The following is a 26,325-nucleotide window of genomic DNA, read 5'->3' as shown; positions in this document are numbered from 1 at the left end:
TCAACTTCATTGATATTGTGTATCAACAAATTAAAGTTTGCAGGTGAACCATTTCAAAATAGTGACAAAAGTGTAAATCAAACCATATGCGCTTATTATTTACTTTTCTTCAAAAAAAAAAATATCACAACTCATATACCACTAGTAGAAATCTAGAAGCAAATCATTGTCATACATGCATATATTACTAGCATGCAATTCATACAACTCAATCTCATGACGTGGGTATAAGGTGAACATCCTTAGTAACCAAACACTAAGTTTTGCTCGATTCCTATTTTGGAATGATTCTACTCATTTGTTTTATCAATTTTTTCAATTTTGAGTCGATAGTCGAACCATTCAAACTATTAGTTTTTGGTTCGATTGGTTTAACTAGTTAGACTACAAATTCAACCGTCTTAGAAAAATTTTAAAATCTAAAATAAAAAATCTTAAAGATTATAAATACAAATAAATAACAATATTAATAAAAGCATCAATTAAATATTTCAAATTTAATTAAAATTTTAAAAAGTAATATTATCAAAATTTCAATATTCATCCAACCAAAGTTAAAACATAAACACATTCCAATACAAAATTAACTAATTAAAAATACATTAACAAAGTTAAGTAGTTAATAACTAATTACAAACACCATAATCAAAAGTCCAACCGTCCAACTTAAAAAAAAAATAGACTAAAAACATTTTAATAACCTTCATAACATTTCAATTGTCTTTATTATCATCTTGGTCATTGATTCCACCACCACTATTAAAAGATGAAATATCTAATCCCTCTTGAACTACAAAAACTTCGTCATCAAAAACAAAATCTTTATTATCAACATTTAAGTTTAACTCATCTAGCAAAAGCTTAAAAAGAAAAATAATAACTAAAAACAACTGGTTAGGTAATTCGATTCCCACCTATGTTTACAGGGCCTTGCCCGAAGAGATAACCCACTATACTCAACCTTGTACAAGTGATGATTTAAGTCCTACCTTTCACCATGTGGCAACCTCACACATGTGTAAAAGATTTAGATCACTTCCTAATAAAGTCTAAAAAAGCATATCAAAATGCACTTCCTTTTGAACAAAGTGCTAAAAAACTTTTTTGGTATCATCACTTAGGAAAGTCTCATATATATGAACATTTTTTATTTTACTAACCTAAGGATAAATTACAATCACAATCCCTATCGAAATACCAACTGAAGCAACATTAATAATATCCTAATAAAGTATAAAGATTATTCAAAAATATTCAAGATAAGTCTTCAAGTTAGTTGATCTAATCTCCTTAATCTAGGGCATTCGGTTTTGCTTTATCCAATTTGCAATGATTTGTCGCTCCAAATGATTGATCTTCAAAGATAGGCCAGCACATGTTCACAAGATCAACAAAGTCATGGCCCAACTATTTTGTCTTAAAAGATTATTAATTTCAAATACGGTAAGTTATGAGACTTGAACAATTTGTTCAACTTCTTTCATAACTGCCTCAATACAAACATCTACTAACCATTAACATTTTCATTTTGTTCAATTTCAACCACCTTAGTACTAACTCTTCAAAGTTTAAGTCTGGTTGTACTGAACTCTCATCTTCAATGATCCAAGTGTTGATTTTGACAATACATTCATAGTAGATAGGATCCAAAATGTTGTTGAAATTTCTACAAAATAAAACAATATGGTAAAGTTTCAATGTTTCATTTAATATATTTAAATAAAAAAGTAATAATATATTGGTACATACTTGTTCTTCAAACGAAAAGTTATCATGCACAAAGGCAAGGCCATTTAACCTTTAATGATCTAATTTATTTTTTTGGTTTTGTGTGTATTCTTTTAAAAACACTGTAATTTTGTTCACGGTCGAATGATGAAGCTGAGCCAACTTTTGAAAATTAGGAGTACCATAATAAAAAAACTTCCACCACTAATCCAAGAAAAATATTTTAGATAATATATTACAATTCTATAGATAGTGAAATAACATATTAGATAATATTTTTTAATCAGGACTTGTAGCTTTGCTAGAAGTAGAGAGTTAACTCACTTTCAAAGCTACTATTATGCTCTTGATAAAGAGAACATCCTTTAACCAATCTTATACAACATAAAGTATGTTTGTTTGCAGAAATAGATAAAAATCCTTCCATGAAAATTGCGTTTTGACAATAGTTCTTAGGGTCGTTTTGGATGGGTGTTTATCTCTAGTGTAGTGTGTTTAGCTTCTTTTTTTTTTATCTCACGTTATACTATCACTATAATATCTAATTTCACTGTCATCGCTATTTTTACATTAGCCACAAATAAACAAACACACCAACCAAAGTACACTTAATCACATACTAAAATATTAGGTTTAACTAATATGCAACTGTATGTATATCTTGATACAATTAATTTATTTATCTTCCAAAATCTTAAGTATAAGAATGGATATGTTGGGCCTTTTGATTTTAATTTTTATTAAGTCTCATGTCACATATTTAAAATGTTTTGAGGCCTTTTAATTTCAAGGTTGGGTAAGAGTATTTTATTCAACATTTTGGACCACTATATTTTAATTCATTGGTGGGCCCGTTTATGTGTTTGAGTCTTGGTCCTTTTAATTTCGTATTAGACTTGATGGCCATTATATATATAAAAATATATACCTATTTATATTATGGGAATGAATTATATGAGGATACTTATAAAATATATAATTTTTAGACATTAATAATAAAATGCCACATTATTACTTTAAAAATATAAAAATCTTATTATATATTTATTTATATTTAATATCTTCTTTAACTTAATTTAAATTTAATTAAATTATTTAAAATTAAAAATTTTGCACTAAAAATTTAAAACTTTAATAAATGAACATGTTTTCTTCTTTTATAATTTTAAAATTTAATCCTTTTTATTTCTTTTAATTTCTAGGCAGGTAAATTTTTTATTTTTATTTTTATTTCAAATTTTAATCAAATTTAAAATTTGATAAAAACCACCAATGGTGGTTATAAAATTTTCAAGTTTTGATTTTTTACTAGTGTTTCTTTTTTTCTAGATTGATTTTAGTTTTTTTCTTTTCAATTTGTGCTTATGATTATTATTTTTTAATTTTTAATTATTGATATAAGTATTTTCAAATTTTATTTATTTTTAGTCAACGTTTTCTCTCTAAAATTTTAATTATTTTAATTAAAATTGAATTAAATTAGAAATGATATCATATGTGATTAAGTGTAGAATAATATTTGTATGTTTTAAAAATTAATAATGTGACATTATTTTATTAATACCTAAAACTATATATTTTGATATCATCTTAATAGGAGTAATTGTCTTATATTATTATAAAAGGAAAAGAAAAAAGAAAAGAGGATAAATTACAACATGCAAAGAAAAAATCATATTGGTAATGCATGTTTAGCGCATCAATTGCGCTAGTCCATCTCCCTACACCCACCATCCGATTGCCAACCACCTCAGTTCCTAACGCTGCCACCACCTTACCACTGCCATTACTAACCCGACAACAACTTCACCAGAGCAACATGCCACTTCCCTTTTATAAGTAACAAACAAAAAAAAATAATGTTAACAAATTGAAAATTTCACCAACAAAGAACATAGCAGCAAATTGAGCGAGCCTTTCTGTTAACACATAGCCATCACCCTCCTCGCTCATCATCTTCATCCATAGAATCTGTGAAAGATTGAGAGCCTTTGTAATGATAACTTGGAATCTGTGATAAAGGATCCTTGTAGTTGAAAAAGTAACTCATAGGTTTGCTCATGCTAAATGCTTAAGACCTATTTCCTAGAAAGTACTGCTCCAGAGCTCAAAACTAAAGGCTTTGAAAATGAATGCCACAATGCAAGTAACCCTCCCCTAGAAAGAGAAAACAATTAGTTTTACAAGCTGGCAAGAATCTATATTTCTAATTAAATTTCATAGGATATTTAATGTGTTATGAAGTTCTTTACTTTAAATAATTAGACATTGTTTTCCCTACTACTTTCTTTACATGAATTTATAGAGTGAAATCATTGAAATTGAAGTAGGGAGGTTAAAACAACAAAATGTGTATAATAAATGGTCCAAATTAAGATTTTAACCACATCTTGAACAACTCTTACTGACTAACCATAATACTTATTGCCATACTTCAATTCCAAATGAAAAATTTCATTTATAGAACCATAAAAACTTTATAAATATTAATTTGTTAATTTGTAAATGATCTTTTTAAACAGTAAACGTTAAATCTATTTCAATTTGGCCTTATTTTATTCATTTGAATAGTATAATGACTAAATTAATTCATTTAATAATAAATAGATTAATTTGATCGGTTTTTATTATGTCTTTATAATAGAGGGACCTCTAAGTTACATTCATCAAATGAAGTTATATATATATAAAAAGATAAAGTAAATGTAATTTCGATCATTTTAAACATTATAATACAATTAAGGGTAAATTACACCAACAGTCACCAAACTTTGAGGTAACTGACAAAACAGTCACCTAGGTTTCATTTCAGTCACTTAACTTTCAAAAAGTGACAAAACGGTCCTTTTTGCCATTTTCCGTCACAGACGTCACAGTAAAGTGACGTGGTAGTTGACGGAGTCCTTGTTGTCAATCTTAAGTCTAGCTGGCCAGTTACTAACACTTTAACAATAGTACCAACACCATTTTAGGGTTTGAAAAAAAGAAAAAGAAGAAAAAAAAGAGAAGGAGGAAGAGAAGAAGAAGAAGGAAAAGAGGAAAAATGGATATGCCTGAAGTGATTCCGGTGTGCTATTGTGGAAACCCAGCCAAATTAAACACGTCTTGATCCAATAACAACCCAGGTAGGAGGTTTTTTGGGTGTAAGAAATTCAGCAATGCATTTCGAAAACCATGTCGATTTTTCAGCTGATTTGATCCACCATTAACGCCCCGTTTAAGAGTTGTGTTGTTGGGTTTGCTGAAAAAAATGAAGACATTAAAGGATACAAGGAAGAGGGAGAGAAGAACCTGGTTTTTGTTGCTTGTAATTGTTACTATTTTGCTGTTTTCAAAACTTTAAAAATCATTTTATGTTAATTGAAAATCGGCTTATGTTTTGTAATTTTGTTGCTGGTAAATTGTTGCTTATGTTGGTATAGATGGCTACTGTTATACATGGCTAACCATCTCTTGTTGTTTACAAACACTTGAATGAAATGGAAAATTTTTGTTGATTACAAATTGTGTTGGAATATTTTTGTTGCTTAACATGTGTTAAAAATGGCTGGTGGTATACTTAGCTAACCAGCTCATGTTGTTGTTTACAAATTGCTTAACACTTGGTATACATGGCTGCTGGTTAGAAAAGATAACAATTGATATATAAATTGCTTAACAGTTGGTATACATGGCTGCTAGTTAGAAAAGATAACAGTTGGTATACAAATTGCTTAACAGTTGGATAACAAATAGCATGGATAAATTGCTCATATATTAAGGCCAAAATGCCAAACTGTTTACAAGAGGAATAAGGGGCAAAATATTACCAAATTTTTCTACAATTCATTACAATTGGACAGATGTGAATTGTAGGGAAATTTACAAAAAAATTCAGTAACTATGCCTAACTTTATCAACAGTAGCAATCATAGGAAAATTTCCCGAAAATTATTGCCTAAGTTAATAATCAGTAGCAGGCAAGTTTACACAGTTTTAAAAGGTTAACAAAATGCAGTCTATTCTCATCATCATCAATGGTCTGTCATGGATGACTCTTGAGTAGAAGGCATCCATCTAAAAATGGTTGTGCTTGATTTTCTCTTTAATGGGAGCTTTTGTCTTAGAGCAGCTTCTTGATGAGTTGGGGCAGTAGGTAACTAACTTGGGGCACCTTGTTGAGTTGGGGTACCCTCTTGCTAACTTGAGGTAGCCTGTTGCTGGGTTCGAACACCAACTTGATGTCTTTTAACCTACAAGAATAAAAGAAATGTGAAAAACAAACAAATTCATAGATAGAAGTATACTAAAAGTTAAGGCAAATTACTTACTGGAATGTTTCGGACAACTTCCCCTTTGCAACTCCTCTTATTGTGGCCTATTATTTTGCATTTACTGCACCTCATCTCCACCCCTCTCTTACTCAACCTTTCTATTGTTTGTGGTTCATCAGGTTCTTTCCTTCTCACTTTAGTAGGTCTGCCAGGTGGCCTTCTTAGTAGAGGAGGTAGTATTGGTAGCATGTTTGACAAAGGGGCCCATTGTTTAAGACCCCTTACTGGACTTACAAAATTGGAGTAAATTTGAGGCTAGGTTTGCTTGGTGTACCAGGTTTGTACATACGTCTCTGGGAACTCATTTTTTACATGAATGGCAGCTAATGCATGAATGCAAGGGATGCCAGTGAGATCCCAATTCTTGCAGGAGCAGGAATTCTGAACTAAGTCCATCACATGCTGGCTGCGTAGACCACATTCAACCTGATACTTGTCCCCACCAGCATGTGATGGAACACACCTAAAAAACAGTAAGCATGCTTGGTTAAAACATACAATGACACACACACCCCCTAAAAAAGTAGTCCCTACATGCATATTATAAAAAAACTCATTGCATGCATATTAAAAAATAGGCAACACGCCAACAATCATTGCATGCATATTAAAAATAGTCAACAGCTTTCCAAAATCATTGCATACATATTAAAAAAAGTCAATAGCTTTCTAACAATCAGTGCATGTGATCAGCAACATTAAGTCAGAATATAGGCATTAGAAAGAATCTTTACCTTAATGAATCTTTTATATTTACATCCAGCTTTTTCTTGATCTTTGGACACAAAATTCCTTTCCATTTGTCAGCTTCTTCTTTCTTCTTGACAATAAGTAACATAATCTTGGTCCTTACTATTTCTATCATAGTCAGAATAGGTTTACCTCTTGCTTCCAATATCATCTGTCCATAAACCACATAAAGGATAAGTGAATTACTAATGATCAGTAAGAAACATAAAACATAGGGATTTACCTTGTTAAATGATTCAGATAGATTATTCACCAACATGTCAGAATGGCTCCTAATTGAGAAGTGAGACCTTGACCAGTGAGTAGGGTTCTTCTTCTTCAACCAGTCATAAGCATGTTGCTTGGTTTTTCTTAGTTCATCCATGGCATCATTGAACTCCCTTGTAGTGCTTGCTCCGATAGCTTTCCAAAGCAAATCTTTCAACTCCTTTGTTTGGAAACCAGCATTCTTGAAATTGGAATGTAGGTGTCTAACACAGTGTCTTGTTTCTGCATTAGGAAACAGCATACATATTTCTTCCAAAAGTCCCTGCAATTTGGAAAAAAATAGTTTAATTCTTTGACAAACCCTAAATAGAAACAACATAAAAATATATATATAAATAGAGTTTTACCTTTTGTTTGTCAGACATGAAAGTTATCTGGTACGAGCTCACAATTTCCAAGTCTATTGCAAGCAACTCCAAGAACCAAAGCCATGATGCTTGGTTTTCACTTTCGACAGCAGCATATGCAAGTGGATAGATGCCATTATTTGCATCTATCCCAATGGCTGCAAGCAAGTAGCCACTATAGTAGCCCTTTAAGAAACATCCATCTAAACTTACTATCATCCTACAACCAGCCCTATAGCCATCTTTGCATGCCAGCAAACAAACATACATCCTTTGAAACAATCTGTTATCCAAATAACAGATTGTTGTTGTTCCCTTATTTTGGATCCTAACCTCCAACAAGTACTCATAAATCTTCTCATATTGAGTCTTATAAGCTCCTTCAATTAATTCCAATACCTTAAGTTTAGCCCTCCTACATTTGGTTAGTGAGACCAAGCAACAAAAATCTCTTTTGACATCTTGCTATAATGATTTTAGAGAATAATCAGGATCAGCAATGAATTTTTCTTTATACTGTTCACCTATCCAAGTTGAGGTTACATTCCTATTTTTATAGACTTTAGAACAAGTATGGTTAGGGTTTGAACACCTAATTTGCCAAGTCTGGTCAGTAGGGTCATTAGGGTTTAGCCTAGAAACCCATATGAACCAAGAACAGTTTTCATTGCAGACTGCCTTTAACCTTCTTAAATCATTTTTTGGAAACTTAATAGAATAACTATTCAACCTACCATACTGCTTGGCAGCTTTTTTTAGACTATCTTTAGACTTAAATAACATTCCAACCTTAAGTCTAGGATTACTCATGTTATTTTCTAAGTTAAACTCAGGCCAATTTTGGTCATCTGAGTCAGATTCATGTACACTATCTAACCTTACAGAATCATCACTATCACACAGTTTATCTACTTTTATACCATCCATGTCTAAACCATCTAAACTAACTCTTTTAGATGCATCACTATCACTACCAGACACATCACTACCAGACATGTTTTCTTTATTCTCTTTAAAATTTTCATCAATTAAACCTGCCAAACAAAGTACTCATCAAGAAAGGTAGACAATATAGGCAAACACTTTAACCATTTATGTCAGACAATAACCAATACAAAATGCCCAATAATTTAATACAAACACTTCTGTCATGCACATGGCAGACAACAACCAATACAAAAAATAATTTAATAATGGTAGAAAACAAACACAACCATTTTTGTCATGCACATGGCAGGAAATAACAGGCAATAACCAGTTTGATAATGCTAGATATACACAATATACACAATATACACAATAAACATCATGGAAGATATACATAATACACATCAGTTTGATAATGCATTCATACAATGGCAGATATACACAATACACATCAGTTTGATAATGCATTCATACAATGACAGATATACACAATACGCATCAATTTGATAATAGCATTCATACAATGGCAGAAACAAACAATAAACATCATGCACATGGCATACAATACAAAATCGAAATAACCCTAAATTGAAATCCAGATCGAAATCAAAATCAAATTCTAAATCTAAATCGAGATCAAAATTGGAATCAAAATCAAAATCAAAATCAGTGAGTGTTTTAAAATTGAAATTAAAATCGAAATCAAAATCAAAATCAGAATCGAAATTAAAATTGAATTAGAAATAACCCTAAATCGAAATAGCAACATTGGAATCCAAAAAATTTAAAACTAAATGCAACAACTTACCCGTTAAAGTGGATGTAACACCACTGGTAGCTTCTTTTCTATTGCCCATTGTCCCTGGCAATAAAAAAATTGAATGGTTTCTGGTTCGTCTTCTTTTCTCCCTAAACAAAGTAGACAATCATTAACCCTAAACCTTATACCCTATTAATGGATTATTGAACGAATTTCTAACCCTAAACCCTCTTTAATCGATTTTCAATTCAGTTTAAACCCTAAAAAAATCCTAAATTAGGATTGAAATTTCCCAAATTGATTTTCCTTTTTCTCCCCCCCCCCAAATCCCCTTCCTTAATCTATTTCTAACCCTAAAACATTACCCTTACCCATTTTTTCCCTAAAACTGCCCCAATCAGCGATTTTGCCAACATGGTAAGTTAACTTGCCACATCAGCTGGTTAACTTGCCACGTCAGCAATCCCATTAAAACTCTAACGACAATCGTTAACCGATGACTATTTTGTCACGTTTTAATAACGTTAGTGACCGTTTTGTTATTTTTTGAAAGTTAAGTGACTAAAATGAAACCTAGGTGACTGTTTTGTCAGTAACCCCAAAGTTGGGTGACTGTTGGTGTAATTTACCCTACAATGAATAAATAGATACTATAAATTTTCTATTCATCTAAAGAGACATGCTAAAAGATGCCCAATAGCAATAGGAAGTTAAATTTTCTATATTATGTGTTTGATGCTATGAGTGCAAGATTGCAATAGTACAAGTAAAACTACACATATGTTTTGTATTCCGTAATGAAGTTTAAACATTCTAGGCTTCTGTTGTGATTTTCCTCCTTACTTCAATCCAGATTTTGATTTATTTTTATAAATAGAGATAGATATACTCTGCATATCAATTGGTAGAATGATATAGTTTCCTTGCATTCTAAATCTACACAGCCTATCCCTTGAAGTTTGTATCGAAGTTTCGAAGGATGGGTACAAAATATTTCATCAATCTTTAAAAAAATTGTATTATTTATTAATGGATTCTATCTCTCTCTCTCTCTCTTTATATATATATATATATATATATATATATATATATATATATGTTTGCTGGAGAACGAAGGATTTTAACCATTCATCAATGGGGAGTATTAAAAGAAGCAGAAAACCCACATGTGATACTCCCTCCGTACTGTACCCCAAATTTTACATGGAATGAAGTGAAAGGAAACAATAACTATTTAAATTACAATTGTATCAACCGATAACTTATATTGGGTTAAGCCATTTAAAGCTTAAATTTAATCGAAATCTGAGTATTAGAGAAGTTTTGAATACAAAAAATTATCATAGATAAGAGCACAAGGAATGATATTATGATCATAAGTTAAAATAATTGAGAACACATTTTCATTGGCTCCACTGGAGATTTTCTGATCCAACATGGGGAAACGAGCTAATTTCTTTGGACACATTAAACAATGTCTCTTTTCCACTCAAAAGAAACGAAGAAATTCAAAGAAAGGAAAAAAAGGGTTTTTCTTTTTCTTTAAGTTTCTTTGAAAATTTTCTTAGATAATCATAAAAGGTTGAAGCAGTTGCTGGCAAGATAGGAGACCAGAATAGAGACAGTAAAATCTTAGATACGAAGCCTCAAAGGCCAAAAGTTAGTGTGTTTGTGTGTGTGTGTGTGTGTGTGTGTGTGTGTGTGTGCAGTACTTGTGGTTCAGGCCATCCCTATTCTCACCCAAAGGACACTGTGTGTATTTTGGATTCAATGTGGGGAGTTTTGACTGGTCCTCTTTTGCAGGCACTGATTCATGAAAACCCACCACTTGTCAGTACCCCATTTGGCTGAATTTATTTTTTAGAATTATTAAATTTTGGGTCATGTGAATGACAACCATGTCCTTTTGTGAGTAAAAATTCAAATCGTATCTTTTAAAAAGTAGAGAAATTTTCTTTGTGTTTGTTCTTCTCCCCCCTCCCCATGTTACTCAGACCTACCATAGCTCAACATGATCCTTGAAACTATTATGTTTTATCTGTCTTTTTCCCAAGTTTTTTAAAACAAGGGGAAATAAAACTTAAAAAAATGACCCTTAGACTCCATAATCCAAATGAATGTGTGCCCTTTCCCAGACCCTAGACCTAACCATATTGTTGATATTTAATTGGATACTCAAAATCCATGTGCTGTTGTTATGTTAGTGGCAATAGGTAAAGAAAATGAGGGCCCAAAAAAGGTTGATTCAGTTTAATCTAATCAATTCTTATATTTATTTTTAAAGGTTACATTCAACTAATTTTAATTTTTAATATTCGAAATCCTCTATGATTTCTCAATATCAGAAAAATGTTATACAAATCTCAGTTTAATATCAAAATATATCACTAATTTTTAAAATGCTTTATAATACTAAAACTCATCTTTACAAACCATCCTTCAATCCTAATACTTATTAGACTGTTAATGAATATCTAACCAATCGAGGTTCTAAATGTCATACACAATTGATGATGAAATGTGGCTACTCTTGCATCTCAAGCTAATGTATTTGGAAATTTAGAAAAGTTAAATGTAGTTTGTCTCTACAACTTGTCCAAATGTACTTAATTCATACATGTGTCTTTTTTGTATTAGTTAATGTTTAAACTTGTATTTTGTCACCAAATTAGTATATTCATACTAACACTATTAGTTTGTACTGACATGACATTGATAACCAATCCTAAATTGACACATGAAAGCCGCTTAATATGATATGTGACAAATATAAATTAAAAATTTAAAAATGTTTTAAAAATATAAATCAAAATAAGTTTAAGTATAAACTAAGTTTTTTTTTGGATAAATTCACATATCAATTAAATACTTTTGGACAAATTTAAAAAGTAAATTATATATTAATACTTAAAAATTAACACTACTAACAAATTAAAGCAATACATATTGAAATGCAAATTGAAATAAAAAAATTAAATACTTTTACATAAATTCAAAGAATAAATTAGATGTTAACTCAATTTAAAAATATTTTGGAGTGAATTTCCGGAGTTCGCTGACAAAAGGTTGGAAAAGGTGAAAAGAAAAACAAATTAGGGGGGAGTGACAGCAAGCAGAAGAAGATAATATATATTCAAATGACTCCTGATTTGTAGTTGTCCTCTTAATTTTGTAGTACAACTATCATACACCATACTTAGAACAACAACAACTATCATACACCATACTTAGAACAACAACAACTACTACTAGTAGTAGAGATTGTAAATCGGCCTTCCCTTTCTTACTACACGACTTATTAGCCTTCTTGTTTTTAAGAGAGCCGAAATCTTTGATAAATTATTCAAAAGTGCTTATTTTTAATCATAATTATTGGATAAGATCAATTTTTGTGAAATTTATTAGATTAAATTGATTTTGAAAAAAATGTAATGTGTTTTTAGTGGATATAACAGAGAAATGTTTTCAATATGTGTTTTTAGCTTTGCCCAAATGATTAAACATTTGTATTTTTATCCTTGAGTCCTGAGTTCAGTTACTCTCCTATTCACATTTATATTGAATTAAACAAATAACATTTTTTTATCAATTAAGCTTTTCTGTTTAAAAAAATATTAAATTTAAAAACAAATTTTAAAAAATGAGATTGGTATAAACACAAATGAGATAGAAATACATCTTTTTTTCACAGTCAAGCATCGCGGAGACGGAAGACAAATTTCATTCACAAGTTGCAAAACAAGGATGGAAGAAAAATGGTGGCTTTACAGGAAATAGAGGGTATTGCACGAGCATATTTTCAAAGGTTGTTTTCGACAGAAGGTAGAGGGAACTATGACCATTTGCTATCAGGTATTAAACGTTGTGTCAACATGGAGGACAATAAAAAACTTACAGCACCATACACTAGAGATGAAATCGCAGACGCAGTGTTCGATATGGGGCCTAAGAAAGCACCAGGGGAAGACAGATTTCCAGCTATATTCTATCAAAAATGTTGGAATATCGTGGGAGAAGAAATAACCTCTTTTTGCTTGCGATTACTGAACGGGGATAAGGAGGTAAGTTCAATCAACTCTACAAATATAGTGCTGATTCCAAAAGTCACCAGCCCTTCTATTATGACACAGTTTCGGCCAATCAGTCTATGCAACGTGCTTTATAAAATTTTAGCTAAGGTGATAGCAAATCGTTTTCGAGGAGTTATAGGTAAATGTATTGGTGATGCGCAAAGTGCATTCGTGCCAGGTCGATTAATTTCAGATAATGTGCTGCTAGCCTATGAAATTTTGCATATGTTGAAACAGAAGAGATTAGGAAGGAAAGGGTATATGACCGTTAAACTTGACATAAGTAAAGCATATGATAGGGTTGAGTGAAATTTTATAAAGGAGATAATGCTACGGATGGGGTTCAATCTAAAATGGGTAAACGCTATTATGAAATGTGTTGCGACAGTTTCCTATTCAGTGTTCATAAATAAACATGTAGGAGAGAAGTTTCTACCAAAAAGAGGACTTAGACAAGGTGATCCGTTAAGTCCATTCTTATTTCTCCTTTGTGGTGAGGGACTGTCGAGTTTACTGAGACTAACAATGAATGGAAGACTTTAATGGTGTCAAAGTTAGTAGAAGAGGACCACAAGTATCCCATCTATTGTTCGCTGATGACTACATACTATTTGGAGAAGCAACAAGTAATGGTGTAAATCTATTCAAAGAAATTCTCCGAGAGTTTAAAAATTGCTTGAGACAATGTGTTAATTTTGACAAATCAACAATATTTTTTAGCACACACACATTGGAGGAAGATAGGAGACTTGTTGTCAATATATTAAGGGTCCGAAGTTTGAACGAACCAGAACGCTATCTAGGGCTACCGAATATGGTGGGCGAAGGAAAAAAGAATCTTTTCGAAATCTAAAGGACCGTCTCAAAAAACATATAGATAATTGGAGTAACAGGTATCTATTTCAGGGTGGAAAAGAAGTATTCATTAAAACCATTCTTCAAGCTATTCCAACTTACACGATGGCTTGTTTTTTATTATCTAAAGTCCCATGTGATGAATTAGATAGCATTGTTTCAAAATTCTGGTGGTAGAAGGGACAAGAAAGAGGGGAATTCATTGGTGCATTTGGAAAATTAGATAGCATTGTTTCAAAATTCTGGTGGTAGAAGGGACAAGAAAGAGGGGAATTCATTGGTGCATTTGGAAAAACCTTTGTTTTTTAAAAGAAAATGGTGGTTTAGGTTTTAGAAACTTTGGTCAATTTAATATTGCATTATTAGCTAAACAGGATTGGCGCCTTATTAATTTCCCAAATTCTTTATTGCCAGAGTTTTAAAAGCTAAATATTACCCGCATTCAAGTTTCCTACATGCAGAGTTGGGAAGCTTACCTTCATTTACCTGGAAGAGCATTTGGCCAGCGAAGGGACTTCTTCAAAAGGGGTTGTGCTGGAGAGTGGGCAAAGGTGACAAAATTTCAATCTGAGAAGACAGTTGGATACAAGGGATCGATAAAGTTGAAGGAACCAGCAGATCCAACAATAGAGGTTTACAATTAGTGTCAGATCTTATTGATGATACAAACAGAAAATGGAAGATGGAGTTGATAAATAGTACCTTTCCAGCAAACACAGCTCAGAAAATTCTGCAAATTCCTTTAGCAGAGTCCAATTATGAAGATACTCAAGCTTGGAAAGGGGAATTATCTGGCGAATATTCAGTGCGCAGTGCCTAGAAACTATTACAAGATGCTATTCCGAATCCTAGTAATTATTTATTACATGCCGAAACTAAAAAAATTTACAGGAAATTGTGGAATTTACAACTATCCTCTAAAATCTCAATTACTATCTGGAGAATTTCCTGGGACTTTATTCCCAAACTTGTTAATCTTAAGCACAGGAGAGTCATTGCAGATGATAAGTGCCCCCGTTGTCATGCTTGGGCAGAAGATAGCCTCTATATTTTTCGTCAATATCCTACAACAACAGAAGTTTGGCAACTTTTAAACTTATCCTGGGTCATGGAAAACATAAACCAAAGTCTATGGGAGTGGCTAACCTGGGTATTCAAAAGAGGCACTGAAGCTCAATGCCGACTCTTCTGTTACGCTTTATGGTTAATATGGTTTTCCAGGAATCGGCTCATGCATGAAAGGAAAACTACAACAAGAAGGGAATTAGCACAAAACATAAGGAGGCATATGGCAGAATATGAAGGAGCGAAAGTATTATAGTTTCTAGGTAACATAAACAGATATTACAGAAGCAAGGAGGACATACCGAGGGTTACAATATAGTTTGATGCAGTGTTTGATAGTAGAAATTATAAATCGGCCACAGGTCTGGTGGTATGGGGTCTGAGGGGAGAACTTTTGGATTTAAAGACGATTATTCATAACAACATTCCCTCTCCATTTGCAGCAGAAGCATATGCATGTTTAGAATGCACAAAGTTAGGGATCTTGATGGGAGTTCGTTCGATTAAAATAATAGGGGATTCCAAAACAACAATCAGAAAATGTCAGACGACTACAACAAATAAGTTCGTGATTGGAGCTATTATCAAAGACATCTAGAACAAGAAAACTTGCTTTCAAGAGATCATCTTTCAGCACATTCAAAGATCAAAAAATTCGCAAGAACATAGACTAGCAAAAGAAGCATTAGATAGATGAGGTAACTCATACCTGATAGGAGAAGAATTGAATAGCCACACAATAGAATCGGAGAGAATATGGCCAAGAAACCCAGACTGAGGAAATGTTTGGGAGAAATGATTTCAAAAGAAGATAGCAAGAAAATTAAACCCTTGGAAACTGCTATCGTCAGAAGGGATTGAATATTTAAATGACAACTCGGAGCTTTAATGGAATCCAGTCGTTTGAAATGATCGGGGTAGATATTAGGTTTCTTTTTTGCCGTTTCATTTATTGCATTTAGTTACCATTAAGTTTTTAGTTTCAATCGCTAGTTAGGAGGCTTTCACCATTACTAGTGTAGTGAGGCCGGTTTTATTTCTGTTTGGTTTTTTTGGATGTAAGTGGCCTGGATCAAAAGGCATGTTGGGCCCTTAGTTATTTTCTTATTTTTCAATTAATAAAACTACCAGGTCTTCTATAAAAAAAATTATTTGATTGAAAATATTTATATTATGGATTTTATATATATAAATTAATATTATATAAAAAATATAAATATAATAGATGGTGTTGGCAATTCCATTTTGTATTGGTCAATATGTTCCATCCTTATCTTAAATCAAAACTTATGTTTTGTTTTGATTCAAATTTTGATTTTAAGCTTATGTAGTCTAATATCAGTTGCATCGGTACATATGATTTTTGTACTTATTGATATAAAATTTTAATATTTTAATTATTTTATCTTATTTGTTTTTGTCTTTTTTATAGTTACATTAAAAGAAAATACAATCAATAAATTAAGTTATTGATCGTAATTAATAATTTAAAATTTATATTTGTATATCGTATAATTGAAATATATTTACAGGTATATATAAATTTTCTTTTAAATATATCCATAAATTTAAAATAGTATAGTAAAATACATCAATGCAAACCAATATTAGAAAGAACAATTATACATCAATTAATACAGTACTAGCATGCTTGAAAATATTATCAATTTTTCTTTCCATAATTATTTTGCACGTATATAAATTTATTAGTATAAATATTATTTAATTAAAAAGAAGTAGATATGGAGCAAATCCCCATCCATTTGTATTACAACCTCGTTCTTCTTTCCTGCTTTTTTTTCTTTTGAATTTCATATTTTTGTTGAAGTTTAAAAAGAAAAGATTAATTACATATCGAAGAAAATTAAATAAATTAAAAGATAATATTTTCAGTGATTTAATTTTTCACATAATAATTTAATTCTTTAATTTTATAGAAAAATAGTTATTTTAACTTTACATTTAATTTTTTTAGATCTAAATTTTCGTTTTTGTCAAATCACTTAGAATGAACGAAAAATTTAATTTTTTTAAACTTTGTTGACATTGCATACATATAGATTATCATATGGATGACACGTAAGCATTTAATTAAATTTTAAATTTTAAAAATTCAAAAAAATAAAAACTATTTTAAAAATTAAAATGATTAATATTGTTTAAAAATTATTTAAAATTTTAAAAATTAATTAAATGTTGACGTGTCATCTATGTGACAATCCTTGTGTATGCCACATCAATAAAGTTATTAAATGTTGACTTTTCAATCCATTTGGGTTGGTTTGACCAAAACTACAAATTCAAAGGCAAAAAAAAAAAAATAAATAGAGGACTCAAAAGACTTTTTTTAATAAATTTGAAGGGCAAAAAATTATTATGCCTTAAAATTTTTAAAACATATTTAATAATTCATAATAAAACAAATACAAATAATAAGATTTTTCTATAAAAAAGTGAAAATAATATATAAATAAAGAAATGCTTTTCATTTAATTTTGTTTCGACCCTTAATTTTCCGGTTTATCAAATAAAAGAAGTTAGTTGTTTGATTTAATGTTTTAAATCTCGTCAAAATTTTACCTATTAGACTAATATGAGGTGATTTTTGACGAGTAGAAATCCCCTGGCCCTAGTTCCCTGCCCCAATCCGTGCCTTCTTCTCAAAATTAGCCTCTTTTCCGTTTTTCTTTACAAGTTCTCTTTTCGCAAATCCTTTTTTTTTAAAAATAATTTTAACTGAAATTATAATTAATTTTACAATTTGTACATTAGTTGTAGATGAAATAAAAATTAATAATAATAAAAAAGACTTGTAGACGCGGTTAATTTTGAGTAGGGGCACAGATGGGAGCAGAGAATAGGGCAGGGGAATTTTACTCTTTTTAAAAGAAAATTAACATAAGTATCAATGAAAAAAATGTATATGTTGAGAATAATGTTATCAATACGTATAATGTATATTTTACTATCATATTCCCACCTCTTTTATACAAACAAAATAGTGTAGTAAAACTCTAAACCATGCAAGAGACCGTTATCCGTTACAGTCATGGCAAATGGGTGACCCGTTCCTATCGATTTATTCCTAATGTGATTACTGTAGGTATTGATGGTTTTGTTGCAAAGATTGATGCTCAAATTGATATCAATTGTATGCTATGAATATTTGTTCTCTTGGAACTTTTATTGCTGATTGTAAGTTGGACCAGGTTTGACTTCAGCATATTTACATGGAGGGGAATCCCGTTGCTGACATGTTGGGGAGTAGCGTTTTGAGTAGTGGATTTAGTAAAAATTGCAACAGCGATGATCTTTTGTGTTTTTGCTCTTTCCCACCGGACTTTTTGCAGGCTGATGCCTCTGGTATGGCTATGTACCGAACAGTGCTTTAACTTTAATGATTAGAGGGAAAAAAAAAAAAAAAGAAAACAAAAACTCTAAACCAGGATAAGATTTGAGGAGGTAATTAAATCACAAGGGTACACAAAAAGAAGAGGAAAAAGGCAAAAAAGTAATCTCACATAACATGTACAAAATCTGAATAGAAGTTAAAAATGGAATTTCTTTTTATAGAAAAAATAAAAAACCTCAGATCACGTGGTCCTATTGATCAGTCGGTGTCGCCAGCTCATTCACTGCTATATTTTACTAACAAGTCGAAGCATGGTCAAGCTGAAGCCAAATGCAACTCAATCCCCCTTCCTTCAAAGTGCCGCTGCTTCTCTCTGGACCTCTCTGCATTTCTGAATCTCTCTTTTTTTTTTAATAAAACCCTACAACTTTTAGCTAAAAACATTCAATGTCCTTTTTCTTTTTTACCTTATTCCATAAATAACACTGCTGTTGCTTTCTTTGCCAGCAATGGCAACTGTTTCCATCTCCCTAACTCTGCCTACAATAACAATGGAAAACAAAATTAATTAATATTTTCACTGTCTTCATAATTAATAATCTGCATGCAATGAGCCACAAGTTTTAAAAAAGTAAAATTACTTGTTTTGGCTAAGTTTAACTGTCCCTCCAGCTAGCATATGCTATTCTTGTATGTCAAATGCAATGCAAAGAAAGAAACCCAATACCAACTTTACTAGTATTAATTGGAGTAAATAATTAACCACGATGCTTATCTTTGTGGTTCACAAATTTTTATATATATGCATGCATAGAGGTGGTGTGGCTAATGAGTGTATGATAAAACTCTAGAAAGGAAAAAGTGAAAACGGATTTAAGACTAAAAAAACTAAAGACTGTTCCTTGGAATCTTCATAGAAAGTTTTCCAAGTGTGTTTGAGAAACACGAAGCATACGGGGATTGGTCCTATAGAAGAGGGTAAAGAATGTCAAAACCTCTCATCTTTTACCTTTTTTTTTTTTTTAAATTTCTATGAGGTATCATCATTCATATTTTTTTTTATATGTATATATAAATGCAGATCAACCAGCACTGATGGATGGGATTATGATGATGATGGTCAAGCAAGTACTGCTAAAAAATGAATTCCAATGTGGTGTTCCCATCTCCATTGCCATTTTTTCATCTTAATTTGGTGCTATCCTACGTGAGCTTTGGTGTTTTTAAAGAATTCTTAGAATATTTTTCTTTTCTTTTATATATCAAAATAGTTGAACAAAATACAAATGATAGTGGCACTGTGGAGGTGGGGAAGCAGAAAAGAAGGTAAAATTTGAAGATTAAATTAAATTTTTTTATAAGTTTTGAAAATTAATTTTTAAAATTATAATTAATCCAAATAATATATAAAATTAAAAATTAAATTTATTATTATACAAATTTTTTAACTTTCACTTCACTCAACAAAATTTTAACTATACTCAACAGAAATGAAAAAAAAAAACAATTTTGAATAGTTGATTCACCTTTTGTTCATTTTTTCTACTATTTTATTATTTTATCGATTATGGTAGAGCTTTGGAGCAAAAGAAAGCTTCTTAGGATCTTCACCTTCGTGCAGTCTCCAAGAGAAAAGAAAAACAGTAAAAGATGTTTTTTAAAAATAACTAATACTTGGAGGATTTTGTATTCAAAGCTGGTCATCATTGAATGCCAATTCTGGCCAGAGAAAAACAAACATAAAAAGAAAGAGAGAGAGAGAGAGAGAGAGAGAGAGAGAGAGAGGGGCAATTAACATGTCATGACAAAAAAAAGATCACATCATGGGCATAACATGCATGAATTCAAAAAAACAACCATACATCAAGCTCCCCATGCTTCCTTATATATAAATACAAACATCTACTCGGTTAGTTGTAATAGTATCAAGGGAGGGTCCCTATAGAATTTATTAGGTTTTATTAAATTTTTTCCTTGTTTTCCATGTTGTTTTGAAAGCTCATGGCATGCTTAGACATGTATAATTCGGAGCACAAAGGTAATCATCATCACTGCCCCCCAATGAGTCCAAGAATCTCATTCTCAAATGATTTTGTTGAGACTCAGCAGGTTATGAAGCAAGAGAGGAACTCAAGGGAGGCTCCAGTGTCGTCAGACTTTGAATTCTCAGTATCAAACTACTCCATGATGAGTGCTGATGAGCTTTTTTTTAAGGGTAAGCTTTTGCCATTTAAAGATAATTGTAATAATCAAATGCAAAGGACTTTGAGGGAAGAGCTTCTTGCTGGAGATGATGATGATAATAATGTGACACTAACGCCTCCTAAGGGTTCCACAAGGTGGAAGGGATTTCTGGGGCTCAAGAGAACCCACATTGGTTCCAAAAAAGCTGATAAGATTAATGAAGTGTCCATGGAGAGAATGGGTGACAATAAAAGGTTTGCTTTTGTTCATGAGGACACCCATGTCGCCAAAACTTCACAGGTAAGAAAATAAAACAAACCCTTTATTTCATTTATGAAGCTAACTATTAGGTTTGTTTGATCTGATTTCATCAATGCTCCTTTATTGCAGGAACTTTTGACTGAAGGAGGGTCAGGTTACAGGAATGTGGAGATTGGAATATAGTTACATTTCTTGAAGGGCATCATAACTTGTAGAAATATGGAGTATTTTTTTAAAGGAAGATTGGAGGGTGGCTTTCTTTTCTTTTTCTTTTTTTTTTTTGAAGATCTAAATTAATTTGTAATAGTGGGGTTGGTTTGATTTTTTTTTCTCTGCTTCATTTGGGATTTTACTGTTCTTATTTTTCTTTTGTTTTTTAATGTCTTAGGATTTGGTTGTTTAGCTGTTCCTTTGTACAAAATGTTTGCAGTTCAAGAATTTAGTTGTAATGTTCAGCAACTGATAGATCTGTATTAAGTCATGTTTTTCTGGCTCGGATCTACTAATGTAATTTCCTCTTTTGATTTGGATCTGTTCATGTATTTTACTATTATTATTGAAAGTTGGGATCTTGAACGGATAAGTGAACTTATAGTATTTAAGTATTGACATCGATTGATTAAAAAAATTATAAACATTGATTGAGAATATATATACTAAGAAAAATGGCATGAAGGGCCTGATATCCTTTGTCACATAAATTTTTAAACCTCACCGGTAAAACTGTGCTAAAGGCTCTTGTATTAGAAGTGAGATTAGATTTTAATTATTCTACTAAAAAAATAACAAATTAGAAGAGTAAATTGATTCTATTATTAAATAATTATTTATTTTTACTATTAAAATTTAGTTTTTATATGTCAACATGAGGTACACATGGCACTTCAAATATCACTATGAGATTTTTTTTTAACATTACAAATGGATAAAATTTTTAACAGAAACCATCAATTTGATCTAACTCTTAATACAATAGTTTCTATGATACTTTTATTACTGTCAGCATTTTGTTGCATTTAATTAAGTGGAATCAAGGACGGGCAAGTGATTAGTTATAAATAGGGATGGTAAAAAACCCTAAATCCAACGAATTCTAACCCAACCCGAGCCATTAGGGTCAATTTTTTTTTGGAAAAATCGAGTTTGGGGTGGGTTTGGTTAGGTGAAATGTAACAACTTGATTTTCATTGGTATAGGAAAATATGATTTTGGGACGCCATTTTCGTAAATCGAGTTTATAAATATAAAATATGAATATTTATGGAGTTAATATAAAAATATATTGAATAATGGTTGAATAAATTTTTCGATTAAATAGTTAATTAAGGCTTAGAGAATAAAATATAAAAATCCAATCACTATAGAGTTTTAATTGACAAAAGGCTTGAGAACTTATATGGCAATTAATCAAATATCAAAATGGAAAATATTGATGATGATGACATATTCCACTTAAGCTAAATTATAATTAAGTTATGTTTAATTAAGTAATTAAACAAGGTTAATTAAATTAATCTAAGACTATAGTAATATAGTGGAGGATTGTCATATTCCATAATGTTCAACCATTCAAAGCTTAGGAAAAACCTAAGAAGAAAAGCTTTGAGTTCATAAGCATTCAACCATTAATTTGGTAAGTAAACCAAGCTTTTTTCTTGTAATTTTTATGGATTTGTGATCACGGGAGCTTAATTTAGCTAGCCCATGTACCAATTTGATCAATTGTTATAATTTTAGCAAGTTTCCATTATTAATAATTTGATGAATTAAACTTGAAATTGATAGATTTTGAGCTGAGATTATTAAAATGACTAGATTGTAAAGTTAATTAGCTTTTTTGTTAACTTTCGAATATTAGGGAACAAATTGAATAAATATAAAATATATCATGAAATTAGGTTGGAAATAGAAAGTATAAGTCCCTAATGAAAATATATGAAATTAGATTTTAATCCAAAGCTAGGAATTGAAAGTTATGCCTATCCGGAGTTTAGGGACTAAATTGAATAAAATGTAAAATATGTGGGAAATCGTAAAATAAATTTATTTAGGATCATGCATCTCATGATATTGTGTAATAATGTTTGGTATTGATTCGGTAAATAAAATATTTATAGAGATCAAGTCTTGGATCAAAGTGGAGCTAACAAGGGAAAAACAAAAATTATGGATTACTCCCCGAAGGATCCACTCGTTTTGTATTTTGAAAAGTTAAGTTCAAATGGAACTTACTACCCTTCTTTGTGTTATATTTGTGTGCTTGTGTTTGTTTTATCTATGCTTGGACATGGCTTTGAATATTGATTATGTTGGCATACATGGTTAGAAAATGAAATGGACTTGCAATGAATTGAAATGAATTAAGATTGTTGATTGATATGAAATGGTATAGGGTATGAATATGAAAATGTGAATGATCACAAGGAAGGATATGTAAATGTGGATAATTACAGGGTATAAACATGTGAAAATGATTGTTTATAGGGAATGGTAATGAATATATGTATAATTGATGTCCATGTGAACTTAGTAAGGTTAGGATACCATTGGCATACCAATAGGGTCATATGCGCACTTGTATTGTAACGACCCAGTTTTTAGTTGTAACAGCTCGGTTTTAGCTAAACCAGAATAGTGGTTTCAGAATCACAAATTTGAGGTCGTAAAATTATTTTAATAGTATTTTTGGTGTTTATAACATGTGATTATATATGTGTGAAAATTTCGTGAGCTAATTTTATTGTTTAATTGCTCAATTTGAGAAAAAGGACTTAATCGTGTAAAATGCAAAAGTTGCATTTTATTTGGTAAAGATGTCAAATTGCTATGGCTTATTAAATGAAAGGTCCTTATAATGATATTAGACCATTTTAAATGATAGTGGACTATTATGGACAACCATTATATGTTTTTAATGTTTATTTATTAAGGGTAAATAAGTAATTTTATAAATAAGTTAATTAAAATACAACAAAATATGAAATCTTGTCCATCTTTCTTAATGGTGACTAAATATTGAAGAAGAAGAATGTTAAATGGAGTTTTAGGGTTCAACAATTGTAAAACTAATTTGGTAAGTGTTTTGAACTCGATTTTTGATGATTTTTATGTTTTTGTGATCGTTGCTTCGTGTTCTAACTAGCTCGTGATTTAATTTTCGAATTTGATGATGATTTTGTGAAGTGCCATTGATGAATTCTTGAGCTGTTGAATGTTTGATGATGGAAAATTAGTATTTGTTGATAGATTATCATGTTTTGTAAAGTGATTTTTGGTAAAAATAAAAATTTGGGATTAAATTGTGAAAAGATGAAAATGTGGGGTTAAAAGTGTGAATAAATGTGAAATATGGGCTGATAGGGGTATTTTGGTAATTAGCTAAGCATAGATTAAACTGAATTGTGTGAATTTGATGTATTTGAGAAATAGGGACTAAATTGAATAAATGTGGAACTTTAGGGGCTAAAGTAAAAAAATTCCCAAATATGTGTTTGTGGATTAAATTGAATGTGTTGATGAAGAAAAGAGTTAATTTTGAATGTATATAGATCAAGAACGAAAGAAATCGGATTTAGATCAGGGGAAGTCGAAAGTTATTGAATAGTCAATCTGGCCCCTCTATTCTGACTACGAGGTAAGTTCATATGCGAATAAATGCCTTTAAATTGAATTATATGTGTTTACTTGACATTGGACTGTTATAAACGTTGAACGAACAATTACGAGTAAGAATCGACAGAGTTACGACATCTGAAAGTCCTGTACGAACCTTAGGAATAGTATAGGATATGAATGTCATGACATTAGGTTACTGAGATGAGATTACATGTAAGACTATGTCTAGGACATTGGCATGTCTAGGACATTGGCATCGTTAATCGATTATGTGTAAGACCCTGTCTGGGATAGTGGCATCGATATGTGATAACATGTAAAACCATATTTGGGATATGGCATTGTACGAGCTATATGTGATTGCCGAGTATCCTTAACGATTCCGAGTGGTTCAACCGACAAAGTCAAGTTGAGAAAGAATATGTAAATGAGGTAAATGACTTAGGTACGTACAAGATTCATATGAATATTGAAAAGAGGAAGTATTTGATGAACTCGATTAAGATATTGAATATATGTTCAATGTGAAAGGTTTGTGAATTTGTATGTAATTAGCTATGCTTGGCATATTTGAATTGATATGCAAATGTTCTTATGATAACTTTATTTGTATATGGCTTACTGAGCTTTTAAAGTTTACTGTGTTTATTTTTCACTATTTTATAAATTATCAAAGCTAGCTTGGACTCGGGGATCATCGAGAACGCCATCACACTATCGATCATCTTGTTGGTACTTTTGGGAGCTTTATATATATGGTTTATGGCATGTATAGGCTAGTATCATATTAGTATGTTTTGAGTTATGATTTAGCCATGAGATTTGGCTTGTAAATATTGGTGTATATGGCCATTTAAGTTGGCTTGAATTATATGTTTGATAAGTGGTATATGTGATGTATATAATGACTTAAGTGTTGGGTTGTTTGGTATGGTATATGATTGCTCTTTTGGATAGTTGTAAGTTGGAGTATTATTGCTTGGAAGTTAGTATATTGTGGTTTGATTTTGGGGTGATGATATGGTGTGTTTTGATGACATGAAATAGATGATAAGCTAATGAGGAAATGCATTTAGAACTTATGTAAGTCTTGATGGTTTTGGCATATTGATTTGATATGTTTTTTAGTGTGGAATTGACTAGTTGAAATGGTTGCGGATAGATGGCATGATATGTGTATGAATTGGCATGTTTTTGGCTGTCTATATATGTATTGAATTGGAACTATTTTGGTTACTTTATGTGCATGAGAGAAGGGTGGCAAATTAGCTTTGCAAATGGCCTATTTTTGTCCATACAGGCGTGTGTCTCAGCTGTGTGTGACACATAGTTATGCTACACGGCCGTGTATCTCCTGGGGGTACCCTTCGAATTAAAGTCAGTATACCCTACAGGTTTGGCACGGCATAGACACACGGGCATGTCTACTGGTCGTGTGTGGCACACGGGCTGGTACACGGGCGTGTAGCCGGCCGTTTGACCCAAGTCAGTAAGCCCTCCAGATTTTCCACGGCCATGGCACACCAAGTGTCATCTACTGTCTTGCAAGTCGAGATGTATGCCTGCTTTCACACGGCCGTGTGTGACAACCCAATTAGGGCCTAATCGAATAGTGGTTTCGTGACCACAAATCCGAGATAGAAATAATTGTTTTATAAATATTTTGGGGTTTATGATATGATTGCATGATTGTGTGAAAATTTTGTGATGAAATTCTATGCCTAAAGTGTTTAAATTGAAAGTAGGGACTAAATCGAATAAGTTGCAAAATTTGCATACTAGAAATTTTAGTATGAAATTGTTTTGAAATATTTATTAGGAGGTCTTAAAT

General features: G+C 31.3%; 2 protein-coding genes and 1 long non-coding RNA gene across 6 annotated transcripts; 1 reads left to right on the top strand and 2 right to left on the bottom strand.

Annotated features, from left to right (window-relative positions):
• Positions 1 to 5,453: 5,453 nt before the first annotated feature.
• On the bottom strand, positions 5,454 to 10,034 carry LOC108463801 (uncharacterized). Its single transcript, XM_017763726.2, has 5 exons — positions 7,406 to 10,034; positions 7,015 to 7,320; positions 6,776 to 6,942; positions 6,039 to 6,504; positions 5,454 to 5,960 (listed from the first exon to the last, which is right to left on the bottom strand). The coding sequence occupies exons 1-4, from the start codon at positions 7,673 to 7,675 to the stop codon at positions 6,297 to 6,299; spliced, it is 951 nt and encodes a 316-aa protein (XP_017619215.1). The 5' UTR covers positions 7,676 to 10,034; the 3' UTR covers positions 5,454 to 5,960; positions 6,039 to 6,296.
• A 4,367-nt stretch (positions 10,035 to 14,401) lies between these two features.
• On the bottom strand, positions 14,402 to 16,082 carry LOC108463803 (uncharacterized). The gene is made up of 5 exons (XR_008274584.1): positions 15,792 to 16,082; positions 15,385 to 15,565; positions 15,164 to 15,264; positions 14,720 to 15,081; positions 14,402 to 14,584 (listed from the first exon to the last, which is right to left on the bottom strand). It is a non-coding gene; the product is annotated as an uncharacterized LOC108463803 (long non-coding RNA).
• A 3,143-nt stretch (positions 16,083 to 19,225) lies between these two features.
• Positions 19,226 to 21,462, top strand: LOC108463802 (uncharacterized). 4 transcript variants are annotated; one of them, XM_017763727.2, is made up of 4 exons: positions 19,226 to 19,412; positions 19,516 to 19,587; positions 20,433 to 20,918; positions 21,009 to 21,462. In XM_017763727.2, the coding sequence occupies exons 2-4, from the start codon at positions 19,576 to 19,578 to the stop codon at positions 21,060 to 21,062; spliced, it is 552 nt and encodes a 183-aa protein (XP_017619216.2). In that variant the 5' UTR covers positions 19,226 to 19,412; positions 19,516 to 19,575; the 3' UTR covers positions 21,063 to 21,462. The 4 variants fall into 4 exon arrangements, with proteins under 4 accessions (XP_017619216.2, XP_017619218.1, XP_052878217.1 ...); XM_017763729.2 differs by having other exon boundaries at positions 19,229 to 19,412; positions 20,544 to 20,918; XM_053022257.1 differs by having other exon boundaries at positions 19,229 to 19,412; positions 20,541 to 20,918.
• Positions 21,463 to 26,325: the final 4,863 nt, after the last annotated feature.

The sequence above is a fragment of the Gossypium arboreum genome, chromosome 11, assembly GCF_025698485.1.
Source record: "Gossypium arboreum isolate Shixiya-1 chromosome 11, ASM2569848v2, whole genome shotgun sequence".
NCBI lineage: Eukaryota > Viridiplantae > Streptophyta > Magnoliopsida > Malvales > Malvaceae > Gossypium > Gossypium arboreum.
This window is presented reverse-complemented; position numbering and strand designations above follow the sequence as displayed.

Excerpts from the sequence above, each read along its gene's own strand:
- LOC108463801 (XM_017763726.2), bottom strand. The coding sequence starts at position 7,675 with ATGTATGTTTGTTTGCTGGCATGCAAAGATGGCTATAGGGCTGGTTGT. Across the intron at positions 7,321-7,405 it reads TCATGTCTGACAAACAAAAG|GGACTTTTGGAAGAAATATG; the intron begins GTAAAACTCTAT and ends TCCAAATTGCAG. Across the intron at positions 6,505-6,775 it reads AATATAAAAGATTCATTAAG|GTGTGTTCCATCACATGCTG; the intron begins GTAAAGATTCTT and ends ACTGTTTTTTAG.
- LOC108463802 (XM_017763727.2), top strand. Across the intron at positions 20,919-21,008 it reads ATGTCGCCAAAACTTCACAG|GAACTTTTGACTGAAGGAGG; the intron begins GTAAGAAAATAA and ends CCTTTATTGCAG.